The sequence below is a fragment of the Cylas formicarius genome, unplaced genomic scaffold (assembly GCF_029955315.1).
Source record: "Cylas formicarius isolate icCylForm1 unplaced genomic scaffold, icCylForm1.1 PGA_scaffold_9__14_contigs__length_23061073, whole genome shotgun sequence".
Classification (NCBI taxonomy): Eukaryota; Metazoa; Arthropoda; class Insecta; order Coleoptera; family Brentidae; genus Cylas; species Cylas formicarius.
The window spans coordinates 736,314-750,006 of NW_026844365.1; the positions used below are offsets into that span (position 1 = coordinate 736,314).

General features: G+C 40.5%; 1 protein-coding gene across 2 annotated transcripts; it reads left to right on the top strand.

The window, feature by feature from the left end:
• The first annotated feature begins 103 nt into the window (after positions 1-103).
• LOC132707778 (sorting nexin-14-like) lies at positions 104-7,310 on the top strand. Of its 2 annotated transcripts, XM_060679717.1 has the most exons (12): positions 104-358; positions 413-677; positions 989-1,365; positions 2,581-2,900; positions 2,962-3,239; positions 4,237-4,295; positions 4,358-4,393; positions 4,463-4,682; positions 5,144-5,589; positions 5,648-5,826; positions 6,807-6,971; positions 7,028-7,310. In XM_060679717.1, the coding sequence occupies exons 1-12, from the start codon at positions 246-248 to the stop codon at positions 7,267-7,269; spliced, it is 2,700 nt and encodes an 899-aa protein (XP_060535700.1). In that variant the 5' UTR covers positions 104-245; the 3' UTR covers positions 7,270-7,310. The 2 variants fall into 2 exon arrangements, with proteins under 2 accessions (XP_060535700.1, XP_060535701.1); XM_060679718.1 differs by lacking the exon at positions 4,358-4,393.
• The last annotated feature ends 6,383 nt before the right edge of the window (positions 7,311-13,693 follow it).

Below are 13,693 nucleotides of genomic sequence, written 5' to 3' on the forward strand. Positions count from 1 at the left end.
AACATGGCTCCGCAGGTGAAATCATTAACCAGTAATCACCTACCTCTTCTTTAGCACGCCCATCAAAAACAAAACTAAGCAACACTAAAAAAATAAGAACGCAAATATTCAATCATTGTCCACGGTCGCAGTGTTCTTAATAATTCGGAAGCCAGTTCAACGACAGTTCAGCAGAACGAAATTTGAGATGGGTTATCTTAGTCTGTGGTTTGTTTGGGTCATCTGTCATCGCAAAATGATGCAAAATGATTTGGGGTGGTTTCGCGGAAATAATCGGGCGCATTGCGAGCGACAATCACGTTAGATTGTCGTGTTGCGCCATCGTTTCGCTTTGTTTGATTTCGAGCGCTTTTTTCAGGTTGGTTTAGCGCAATTTACGGCCTGGATTGCGCCTAACTTTCGTGTATTTCAGTCCGCTGTCCGGGATTCTAGTTTTCTCGTCTTATGCGCTGGGCTACGCGGTTTCCTACGCGATCGTCGAGTATCAGGACGTGTTATCATGGTACACGGAGAAGCTGATTACGTTCTACAACGCCAAATTTTTGGCGAGAAAGACTTTAAGGCACTCGTGCAGCGTGTGCGACGATTTAACGTGCAAGCGGCACCGGGCGGGCAAAAACGCAATGCCCTGGAAAAATTTACGCATCAGCGGCGATTTGAACACGGCCGTGCAACACGTAAGGAGCACTGGGAGTCTTGTGGAATGAGGTTATGTTCCAACGCATGAGACGCTTAATAGTTATGCGACCAACACTCTTGAAAACTCTTGAACGCGATTACTTCAGATTGAATAGTTGAACGGTTTTTAAACTGTCAATTTGTAATCATAAATTTAACAATTACGTTTTGCCACTGCTTTAATTCTCAAAATTGTTGACGGGAAGACAGTAGGTACCAACGTAATTTTTTTTTATGCTATCGGTATATTTTTTAATAATTATGACTAGGGCATTTCTCTTCGTAAGCGAACCTCAAATTCCATTTTCAGCTCTACGAACGGATCCTGGACGACTTCGTCGCGTCCTGGTACCAACAGTTCACGGACAACGTGGACTTTTTGAATGAATTACGTCACTGCCTGCGCTACGCAAGCGCCAACGTCATCAACCGATTATTGAGCACGGACATTGCCGATGTAATCGCGACCAAATTGGCGCCGCAGGCGGTCAGACACGTTGACGACTACCTGTACATGCAACAGATCGCGAAACTGAAGCACGTCAGTTTCGACGAGGTGGTGGTCGAATATTTGGGCAAAAATTTACACGTCGCCACTACCAACCGCGAAAGTGAGCTGGCGTATTTGCGCGGCTTGAGCGCGGAATTGCTCAAATATGTTCTGCCCGAGTCTTACGTCAATTGCAGGTAAGAACGGCACTGGTTTACGTAACTGCCCAACGAAACATTCTTCTTCTTCTTCTTTGCAATTTAACTAGGGGCACTCGCCCAATTAGCTTGGTTGAGACCAAGAATCGTAAACCTAATAGGATTGTCCAATCCCATAAGACATACGTTCGCCAAAATTATCGATCGCACGTGGTCGCTCGTGACGTAAGCGAAGTCCTCTAACGGTTTTTGTGTATTCTGTCAATGCATTTGAAGAATATTAAACCGTTGTATGTTGTGTTCTTTAAACAACTAAAATAATTTAAACTAGTGAGTAGTGCACTTATGTTTGTGTTAATTGTATTTCTGTAAAAAAAACTTGGACAAAGCAGTGTTTTTAAGCTTTAACAATAAAAATTGTATGTGCTTGAGTGGCGAGAACTGAGAAAAACAGTATTTCTAACCTTAAACAAAGACTTAAAAGCTCAAAAAAATGAAAGAAATACATTTCTTTGACCTTTTTCAGTGGGATAAGTTACACAGAATATTAAACACAGGTAGGTATAAAATTATTTTCTATTACGGACCACAATTTTACCTGAATTTAATATCCGAAACTTTAGGTAATAATCTTGTTGCATTGTATGCCAATGATCACCCTTGGATAATCCCATTCAAAAGCAATTGCTCACTTTCTTATATCTATGAACACGCCATACATATAAATACATATTATTATTTACCTACCACTTATAAATAGTTGTTATATATGCCTAATACATTTTTTGTTTTTTAATACGTTCTTTTATATATCCAAAAATAAGGATTTCTAGTTTATAAGTATTTGTTGATTTTTGAATATTTAAAATGGTAGAATGAACACAAAGTTTTACAAGTAAATCGTTTTGTTCGCTAGTTTTATGTATTTAAGTGTAACAATATTTAATTAACATATGTATTTCAAGATAATACATATAAGACAAACTTGATCGCAATAGTATTATTTTTACCCTACCTACGCTACTTCCCAATAATTATTAAATAAGTACTAAAAGGATTTAATGTTGACATTAAATGAAAATAACGAGTGATTATCCAAACAAAATTCTATATTAGCTACTCAAAATACTCAAAGTCCAGCAAAACTCGTCAGTTTCTCAGGCAATCCTATTAGGTTTATGATTCTTGGGTGGGGACTTTGGTTTGTCGCCATTAAAAGTGGTTCGTACGTCCACCGTGCGATGGCGCTTGCAGGAACTGCTGCGTTTTGCTGCGGGAGATCGTCTCCGGCTGGGTTTTGCTGCCCATGATGGACGTGCTGGCGGACCCGAACGCGATCAACGCACTGGTAATTTTGGCGGCAAATTATAAATCGCAGAGGGGCGGGTTCGCGTCGCCGCCGGGAAAACCGGTAGAATTTTTGGAAAATTTCGTGCGATTCGACGCTACCAAAAGGTCTCCGTTTTCCGTGAGCCTCGGCAAGATCAAAAACAGTACCGACCTCCTTTACGCGTTCATGCAGTTCCTCAAAAAACACGACCAAGTGCACCTACTCCAGTTCTGCATGGACGTCGGTAAGGCCGCCCATCTCCCTTACCTCCGGCGGATTTCCGTCACTTTTTTAAACGTTGTCAGACGACTTCAACAACAAACTACTGACGCCCGATCTCTCCAAGAAGGAGCTCGAAGCGCTGCACCGCCAGGCGGCGCACCTCTTCAAAGAGTACCTTGACCCGGACGGCCTCAACTTTGTGGGCTGCCCGACGGACATTTGCGTCGAGTACAGCGACCTAATCAAAGATATATACAGCGTGGCGCAATTGAGGACGTCGAAACCGCTCTTCCAGGCGTACGATTTCGCGTTCAACGAACTCGAAACCGTGTGGCTGCCTCAATTTTTCCACTGCAACGAGGTAGTTCGCAGGATGGGGACTTTTTGCACCTCTTATGAAATGTCACCCTTAGGTCACTTTCATTTCACAATTTACCTTCAAATATGTAATGACATTCTAGAAAGAAACGATTAATACTACAAAAATTTAGCTTCAAACCACTGACTCAATTACGTAAAGACCATAGAAGGAAACTATTAATGTCTCTGCTTAAATATGCAACAACCATAGAATGAAACTATAAATGTCTGATACAAAAATTTAGCTTCAAATTACCGACTCAAATACACAAAAACCATAAAAGAAACTCTAAAGGTCTCTACTTAAATATGCAATAACCATGGAAAGATACTATGTCTGCTACAAACATTTAGCTTCAAACCACTAACTCAAGTACATAAAGACCATAAAGAGCAACTACAATTGTCTCTGGCCGAAAAAGGTAACTATAAAAAAATAGCTTCAAACCACTGACTCAAATACATAAAGACCATAAAAGAAAAATACAAATGTCTGTTACAAAACCTGAATTAAATATATAACCATAGAAAGGAAGATAAATAAATTTAGCTTCAAACCACTTACTCAAATATATAATGACCATAGAATGGAACTATAAAAATTTTTCTTCAAACCACTGACTCGAATATGTAACGACCATGGAAACGATCCTTGGGATGTTATTTTTTGGAATAAATAAGAAAAAAAGTATTCAAAAAGTAGTAGAATGAAATAAAAGCAAATTTGCATTTTCTTAAAATTCATGACACACAACACCGCCTAGTATTCAAAAACGGGTGCAGGTAGCGTAGAATGTGATCGTTATTTCTCGTCAAGTGTACACATCTCAAAAAAGGATAAAGCAAAAGAACGCCGAAATAAGAGGTGCAAAAAGTCGGTGATACCACGCAGCGGGCCACGGTTGAAGTATCAGCGCGGTTCTTCTTCCTTTCGGGAGCGCGTGCCCGTTGCCAGGTCGTCACAGACCACTGAGACTATTTCGATCGACCTGTTTCAGTTTTACAACTGCATCTGCGGATCGAAAGTGACGGCGACGTACAAGAAGACGCCCGCCAAGTAAGTAGCTCGCGCTTTATTGGCCGTTTTTATCGTTTTTCGCAATCCCCGCCGCTATCGAGGTCTTCGGGCGGCGTCGGCTCGCCCGCGAAGGACAAGTAAGCTCTTCTTCTTAAAAACGCGCTGGCCGGCTGCCTTCGGACGCCTTTACCGCGTTTTCCCTTTAGGAACAGGAAGTACCTCGAGCATACGACATACGGGGCAGTTTCGAAACTGAGTAGTGGCATCGGCAAGATCAGGGGGGTGTTAAAAACTGCTCAGACCTTGGACGGCGCCGTGGAGCCGTCCGAGACTCGGGACGACGGTTCCGTTGCCGAGGACGTTGCCTTGGGCGAGAATTTGATCCGAGACTTGAACTCGTGGAGGGTGACCATCCCGTCGTACCAGGTAGGCGCGGGCGCAATGCAAACGACATTGCAATATTTTAAATCTTAACCCTGTAAAAAAATTGTTTACAAGCAGTCTAACATTCGACACAGCAAAGCCTACTGCGAACCTGTCAAAACTGATTTTTTTATCACTCAAGCGTTTCGTCAGGCAACATGGTTTTGAATGTAATTCGTGGAAGTTGTGTATCAATGGGTTAAGGTGTTATTTCAGGACTTTTGAGGTCGGACCACCCGGAACAAATTCCCTTAAAGGTGAAAATTGGAGGAGTAGTAGTTCACTTTTTGACGAATATATCCAGAATTTTCGATGATATATATATATATATATATATATATATATATATATATATATATATATATATATTGATTTTCATTAAACAATATATGTAAAAAATAAAGGACATAAAAGTACATAGATGGTAGAAAAAAAGCATATTTTTTGGAAAATATATTTTTTAGACCATCCCCGCGACGAAGATCACATATTTCTGTGTCAGCGTGCAAAAGTCGGGCGACGTCGCCGACGGTTGGATCGTGTGGCGTCGCGACCAAGACTTCTACACGCTGAAAGCGAAACTGGTGGAGTTCCACGGGGAGACGGAGATCTGCGAGTCGCCGCTGCCCTCGAGGAAGGCCGGCTCGGCCGTCGAGTCCCGGATGCTCAAGTACGAGCGATTCGTCGCCGGATTGCTGGGCAAACGTAGCCTCAGGGGTAGCGACCTGCTTTACACGTTCCTCACCGCAGAGGAGGATTTTTCGGCAACTATTGCGACGCTAGCGCCCTCCGCGCAGGATATCGGCAACATTTACCAGTCGGTCGCGCAGAGGCTGCGCAAAGAGAAGGGTCAAAACTTGGAGGCGTTCGTGGCGACGTTCGTGGGCTCCGTGACCAGGCAAAATCCCAAGTAAATAGCCGACGGTGAGGTCCCCCGGGTGTCGTAAACGTGTGTCACGCTGTTGCAGCAAGGTGGATGTCGCGGAAGACGGCTCCGAGCTCGACGCCGGCCGTCCCGACGCCCTGCCGCGGACGTACGTGAGTCGCGCGTTCGGCGACAACTTCGGGCTGGGGCGCGGCCCCAGCAACGAGCCGTCCTGCAGCTCCGTCAACCCGGTCGCGTTCACCGAGTGCCTATTTTATTTACGTAAGTGGGCGGGCGGCCCGTCGTCCGAAAAGAAGAAGAGTCGCACGCGCGGGAAAAAAATGTTGAGAGGAAACTATTTTGTTAAGAGTAGTTCAAACGCACGCCGATAAAAGCAAAACAAAAACTGTAACCTATAAGCGTTTTTTAGCTGGTAATACCCGTTGGCTTTGATAAATACATACGTGCAATCGTGTAAGTCCTGAGCTTAGGCGTAGTAATTTCGAAGAAATCTTTATTTTTGAAATTCAAGGTAATTCAAGCGTTTCTTAACTGCGAATACCTCTTTCAGGTGAAATGTACGTTCATAAAATGCAAAAAACTGATTACTGACGTGTTTTTAATTGCGAATACCTCTTGGAATTCAAATATAGGATACTTCTTGGCTTTAAAGAATACCTACGTGTATATGTCTTGAGTTTAGGCGGAGCAGCTTCGTAGAAATCTTTATTTTGGAAAAGTAGTTCAAATGTAAGCTGATAAAACTAAAAAAAAAACGAAATTTCTAAGGATAGTTCAGACGTTTTTTAACTGCGTTGATAAATACGTGCGCATTTCTTGTGTTTAGCCGCCGAAATTTCATACAAACCTTTATTTTTGAAGAGTAGTTCAAATGTACACTGATAAAATGCAGAAGCACTGAAATTTCTAAGAGTAGTTCAAGCGTTTCTTTAGCAATCGCTAACCGATAACTCACAATATTTTTATGCAAAAAATTCAACACGTCCCTTCCGCGGAGTTTGACGCCACTGATGACGCAAATGACAGGTCGATGGACGCACACTGTAACACACGAAATCGTCGTTACAACAGGAAACAATACCACCCACAATTCCATAATTATCAATTATTCTCTCCTAGTGTTTCAAAATCAAATTAAAAACAGAAGCTATGACAGGTGGTAGAATGTAGTCGGTTCTCTGCACTCGGCTATTCTTCTCTCGACGTACGGGCATTCTGCATCCACGCGTAATCGTTTTCAGTGCGTAACATCTTCAAAGTGCCGACTGGCGCATTGAAAATATACGTGGCGGTTTGCGCCGTCGCCCAGCCCGTCGTCGATTTCGTCGTCAAACTACTGATCGATCGAAAAGTCAGGTCCGGACTCAGCCAGGCTAACCTCGCGGTCCTCGTCGGCCTGCTCGAAGGTTTGCCGTGCGTTTTTCGCCTCTATTTCGACGTCCGACCGCGCTTTTTCTTGCAGAGGTTATATTCGACGGTGCGCGCGCGCCTCTGACCGCAGAAGAGGCGGAGCTTAGGAAAAAAACGGCATTCCGCGACGTGAAATTTTGCCCCGGGTTTTTGGACCGCGTCTCGGGCGGCGAAGTCAACCGGGGTCTCGCCGCTCTGCTCGAGGTGCTCCAAGAGCCCCACTACAACAAGCAGCTCGCGTACAACTTGCTGGACATCGTCGTCGTCGAGGTGTTTTCCGAGCTGGCGCAGTAGGCCGCGTCCCGATTTTTTTTTTGTTTCAATAAATGCTCTTTCTATTATTATTGCGGTTTTTTTGTCGCTATTTTAAACTGGAAAGCACTCCGAGCATCGCAGTCGTCGTTTCTTAACCGCAGTCACTGACGTCACGCTAGAATTTGCTTTACATTCGTATCGGATCGCAGAAAATAGGCAGTGACGTCATTTATCTACGACGACCTGACTGGCTAAAATATATTTAAATTTAACTATAGTTGTTAAATGACATTCGGCTGCGCGGAGTTGCCAAACTGTCGATTATATTATATAAAATGACAAAATTATGGTTTTGTAAGAAAACTCTCAAATAGTTAAATTTAACTTTTGAACTTAATGCATAAACCGAACGTAATGGTTCGAAAATGTAATCGAATTTGCCGTAGCAAAAATTTAGCGGATAAAAAACTTCCAGTTTATTCGTTATATCGCTTTATTTTATTGCACAGTCAAAACAATGTGTTTAAATAATATAAAAACCATAGCAGATTATATTATTCAATTTTCCAACGTTATTACATTACATTCGTGCTTCCCGAGTATGTGATGGCGAGGGTGTCTAATAGGAGGAAAAGCCGCATGATCAAATCGTGCTTAAATCGACAATATTAATTATAGAACTACTCGAGAAGTCATTATAAATTTGATTTGAAAATCAAAAACCAAAAATATAAGAACCGATAATTGAATATTTTGCAATAATGGACGAGAAAGGCTCTAAACAACTGTGGTTTCTTCAAAAGAGAATTACGGTGTAACCCGTCATTCGCTTTTAGATGCTCATAATCTAGCTTCTAACGTGAAAAAGGTTTTTGTGCATTCTAATTTTATAACGTCTTTCAACGGTCAATGTCTTGTGCGATTCTAGGTTCCGTGATCGCTGTCAAAGACCGCAAACTGACGTCGGTTTTTGAGGTTAACCGGCGAATAAACACAATTTTCGACGCGGGTGACCGTCGAACGTTATTAGCTTGTGAAATTTGCGGATTAAGTGGGCCGAGAGTGCGCTTTTAATTCGCCCTAATCGCTCCGGATTTACATATATATCGAATATAACGTCGCCATGTCCCGTATAATCGTCCCGAACCGGTCGGCCGGCGCAAATTGGGACTCGATTTCGTCACGGTCGCGCTTGGACATTTGTCGCGTCATAAAACGCCAGTCAGGTTTGACAATTTGCTTTTCAGCCGATCGTAGTTGCCGCCGCCTTCGACCGGAGGTCGTCGGCACGGACCACCGAACGTTGTCGTTAAAATTAACGCGTGGTCCGAAAAGCAAACGTAGGAAACGTCGGCAAACATGGGCGAGGCCCGTCTCATTGGTTTCCCGGTCACTTAGCGCCTCGCCGAGAGTCGCGAGAAAAACCAATCTCGTTTTACGGCCGCCGCCGCGTTTCGAGTGGCGCTAATTAAAAAACCACACTACTGCGGGGCTGCGGGCGGGCGGAGGGGTCGCCGCCTCGCCTATGCATACAGCCCGGACGACACGTACGGCGCGGGTGTTAATTTCGAACGGAGATGGCCGATCACGAAGAAGGTGGTGGGCGAACGGGCCATTAGAAAGACAAACAACTTCCAAGCCTACTCGGTTTTTCAATCGTGTTCGAGTGGGACAACACTTAACTATATACCACATAGCTATTATTACTACGGTAAAAATTGACGCGTCGAGCGATTTTCCGCGCATGACTTTAAATTTCCACACATTTAACTCGTATCCCCACAACATTCAACTAGATCTAGGCATATTTTGACAGAATACCGCCGCAAAAATGCCCGATCGAAATTTATAGACGATCTGTCAACTGCCATGTTGGTTGCTGAATGCCGCAAGGTCATTGGCTGAAAACGTCATTTTAAATCTCGTTTTAATTTCATAATTGCTTCATAAGCTCCTAGATTATCGATTGATAAGCTACGGCGTGTTTTAAAAACTGAACTAACCAAAAACTGTTCCAAGATGAATTCGACGCTGGAGTTCGCTAAGTTTGAATTTGATCGAAGGGACGATTTAAATTGCGTATCAATTGCTTTTGAATGGGATTATCCAAGGGTGGTCGTTAACATACAATGCAACAAGATTATTAAATAAAGTTTCGGAATTTAAATTCAGGTAAAATTGTGGTGTGTAATAGAACATAATTTTATACCTACCTGTGTTTAATATTCTTTGGTGTGGTGTACTACTTAGTTTACATTTATTACTAATCATTCTTATCTCGTGTGTAATACAGTGTGTGTTGAATCCTGTGCGAATTATGCAAAATTTGTGCGAGTCTAGTGTATCTTAGGAGATGTTCCCGCCCAAATGTAGAAAACACTATTACACACGATATAAGAATGATTACTAATAAACTTAAACCAAAGAATATTAAACACAGGTAGGTATAAAATTGTTTTCTATTACGGACCACAATTTTACCTGAATTTAAATTCCGAAACTTTAGGTAATAATTTTGTTGCATTGTATGTTGGACAATCCCTTTCTTATATCTATGAACAGACCATACTAAATAAATAAAGTGCTGTTGTCCGTTACAAGCTACTGTAGTATTTTCAATGTGAGTGTCACCTTCCCCTCTATCTTATACTTTTTGGAAAAAACTATAAAACATGGGATAATGTGGTTTAAACCGTATAGTAAACTGCATCGGGAGTTTATGTACAATTTGTACACATTTATCAAAATTTGTCGTGACACTTTATAAAGGATGGGTGTACAATAAAATGACATCGATTTTGCGAAAGTTCCAGAGTGGTCCGCAGGAGAAAAACAACACTTCCGTCTAAGATAAAATAAAAAATACAAAGCAGCGTTTTTATCCGTTGAATTTTTCACACGTATCATTCTCGGCGGCCCAAGTGCCGAATGTTTACTTAATAAATTCAAAAAATTCGGCTGTGGATCTCGAGCGGGCCCCACTTAACATTCCTCGCGTCATCTCTCGCGGATCGGGATAATTCGCGGCCGCCCCCGGGGGCGGCGGTGAATCAGCCCGATTTGAATACGAAATTGTCCGTGTTTTCTCTCGTTTTGGCATTCCGTGCGGCTAGGAAAGCGCTACTTGGTCGAAAAATCACGTGCGGCAACAAAATGGCCGCCTGTCGTGTTTTATTGGTTTTTCGATTAGCACCTCAGCCGATCACACAGAAATCCCGTTTCGAGTGGGCTTTGCTCGATCTACGTGTCCGTCTGACGTAAAATGAAGCTATCAAGTGGTTGGTACAATATAGTACATCCCAGAATAACCCATTTTGTCCCACTGGTGCGTTAAGGCACTTATTTTATGTTTTTTTTTTGTCACATCCAGGAAATATTTAGAAATTTTATTATTGTCACTGCTAAAGCACATAAAACCTATATATCATTTTAAAAGTTAACAAAAGCGGTACATAAATTTGTTTTACTTTTCAAGCAAATCCAAAATAGTAGACTTGTATTGCCATTTTTGTTAAGTCTATAGCGCGTAGATTACATCGCAGAAAACATACATTGGCAATACTATATTGATTGAAAACTTTGCTATTGCAAGTCTAGGAAAAACTCCGCTTGGTGACGAAGCGATTGATTTCATTTTAAATCTTGAATTGTTTTGCGACTTTTAAAAACTGATAAAACGATTATAATAAATAATAAAGCCTGAAGGAGATGTAGAATCTGCCACAGCCACACTATTTACGTTTGTAATAAGTGTAATTTGCATTTACATACTTCATGCTTTCTAAAATATCACCAAAAATGAAACCGGGTGTTACCAGGGATGCGCTCACGCACCATAAAATATCATGCGTTTTTTCTGTATCAAATCGGGTTCTATTCGGAAAAAAATCTACTTTTAGTTGTTTTCCTTTGTATATTTATGTACAAATTATATGTAACATCTTATGTGCCCCAAAAACATTATTTAATGTTTTTTCCCAGTGGTTTGCGAACCAGTATTTTTTATATATTTCGAGTTTTTTTTTTTTGACACATGTTATGTATTCTTAAGTGCAACAAAATAAATAATTTCAGAGCAAAAAGGTATTTTTTCATTCTTTTTTATGCTTTTGATAATATGGGTTAATAAAACAAAAAAAGAGATGAAAGATTGCTATTACACCCACTTATCTGTAATAAGTAAGTACGAAATAAGTCCTATTTTTAATGTTAAGGGAAAGCCACCAAATATGGAATATTATCCTAATATGGAATGGAATTAATTATAAATAAGAATTGGCAGTTATTACGCGTGTATACATAAGTGTTATACTATATCGATGCATTGTGATCTTCTGTCATTAAGATCCTGTGACTTGAAACAATATTTAGACGAGTTTGAATTAGTATAAAAATCCATATATAGGCAGCCGTTGTTGTCTAATTCTGGAATATTCCATAATTAGAGTTTGATATTTCACCTGATAGGCATTTCCTACTATTTTTTTTTAATTATATGTTATGTTCGTTTTTAGACTGTCTGCTTCGCCATCAACCAAGAAAAGAACAACCTTCATATAGGAGCCGCTGTAGCAAAAGTCATAACTTCTTCACCCTACAAAAGCGATTCAGTCGATAAAAATATGAAGAGACAAGAAAAACAAAGTAAAAAAAAACAATAGGAAGAAAATTGCCAAGAGAAACAAACAAACGAAGTCCAATTTGACAGAAACAGTTGAGTTGATGGACCAAGTATCTCCTGAATCTGCTGATGCTGAATGTATGTACCTGTCAAGCCTTTTTTCTATCGATAAAAGTGGTTTGAGAGTTTGATACTTGGATCTGTGACTTTTGCAAGGGAATTAAGTAACTTCTTTCATTTAGGTCTCACAATATTTTCATTTATTTGATCTCATAGATATTTATGTCTATTTTTGTTATTGTTACGATGATTAATATGCTTCTATTCCATATATATGGGTGCCCATTTGTGATTTTGGTGTTTGTGTTAGATTTTAATTTGACAATTAATACATTTAATTCCTGCTTGTTAATTACTACCTATAAACGTCTGACTGATTAGTAACGACAATAAACTGTTATAATTTTTATGAAGTTTTTTTTTCATATCCCTGAAACAAAATCGTATTCCATATTGGATGACCTTCCTTTATAACTAGTGATTCAATAAGAGTTTCCACATTACAATCATAAATATTTTTGAAACGCCACTGTATTTGTTTATTATCATATGAGATTTATAACCTCAAAACATAAACAAAATCGATCAAGAAACAACGCATTTACTCTCTCTCCGTGGATTTTTCGCAAAATCGACCTTCTGAGAGAACAATTTGGAATGTGGTTCAAATATTTGAGCAAACTGGATCTGTAACTAACCTCAAAGTCCCTCAACGTGCTCGTGCAGCTCGGTCAGATCAAAATATTGCCATTGTTCGCGAAAGTGTAGCCGACGATCCAAACACATCGATTCGTCATCGATCGCAGCAAGTGGAACTTACGTATTCAACCACACAGCGAATTTTAACAAAAGACTTGCATCTATATAAAGTCCAAATAACTCAGGAGTTGAAACCTCGAGATCATCAACAGAGCCGCGTGTTTGCAGAATGGATACGAGAACAAGCGGCGAAAATCATCTTTAGCGATGAGGCACATTTTCACGTTGTTTGGCTTTGTAAACGAACATAATAAAAGCAATGCATCCTCAAAAAGTGACTGTTTGGTGCGGAGGAATAATTGGCCCTTTTTTTTACGAGGATAATGCGGAGAACGCTGTTACGGTTAATGGTGTTCGCTATCGAAACACGATTTTCTCTGGGAGCAGTTGGAAGGTATGGACATTGAAGATTCGTGATTACAATAGGATGGAGCTACTTGTCACACATCCAGAGAAACGATGCAAGTTTCCTGGTCGGATTATCTCACGTAACGGCGATATCAATTGGCCGCCGCGATCATGTGATCTTACTCCCCTAGATTTTGAATTGTCTAAAAAAGTGATAGGAAATTTCGAATTACGTCATGCCACACGAGTCGCGAGGGTCATTTGAATGACATCCTCTTTCATACCTAATTGTAATACACTAATCTAAAATGGCAAATAAAAATGTTTGTATATTTTTATATTCTTCCGAGTTTTTCTATTTTAATGTGGAAACCTTAATTGAGTCACCATTTATATAAATTAGGGAGGGTTAAAATTGATGAAGAAGAGCCTTTAACGATTCAATCAGCTTTTGAGGACGTCAAAACAAAGTTTCGATAAAACTGTGAGTCGCGTGAAAGCCCAGATATAATGAAAATTAATACAAACAAATTTACATATCAGGCAAAACGGAGTCTACAGTTGCACCTATTTTTCAGTAAGTCATACGGGTACTTATTATGTAATTTAATATATGTTTTTTGATAATTTGTTCTAATATTTGGACAATATGCTTGGTTGGTCTGTAGTTATCCA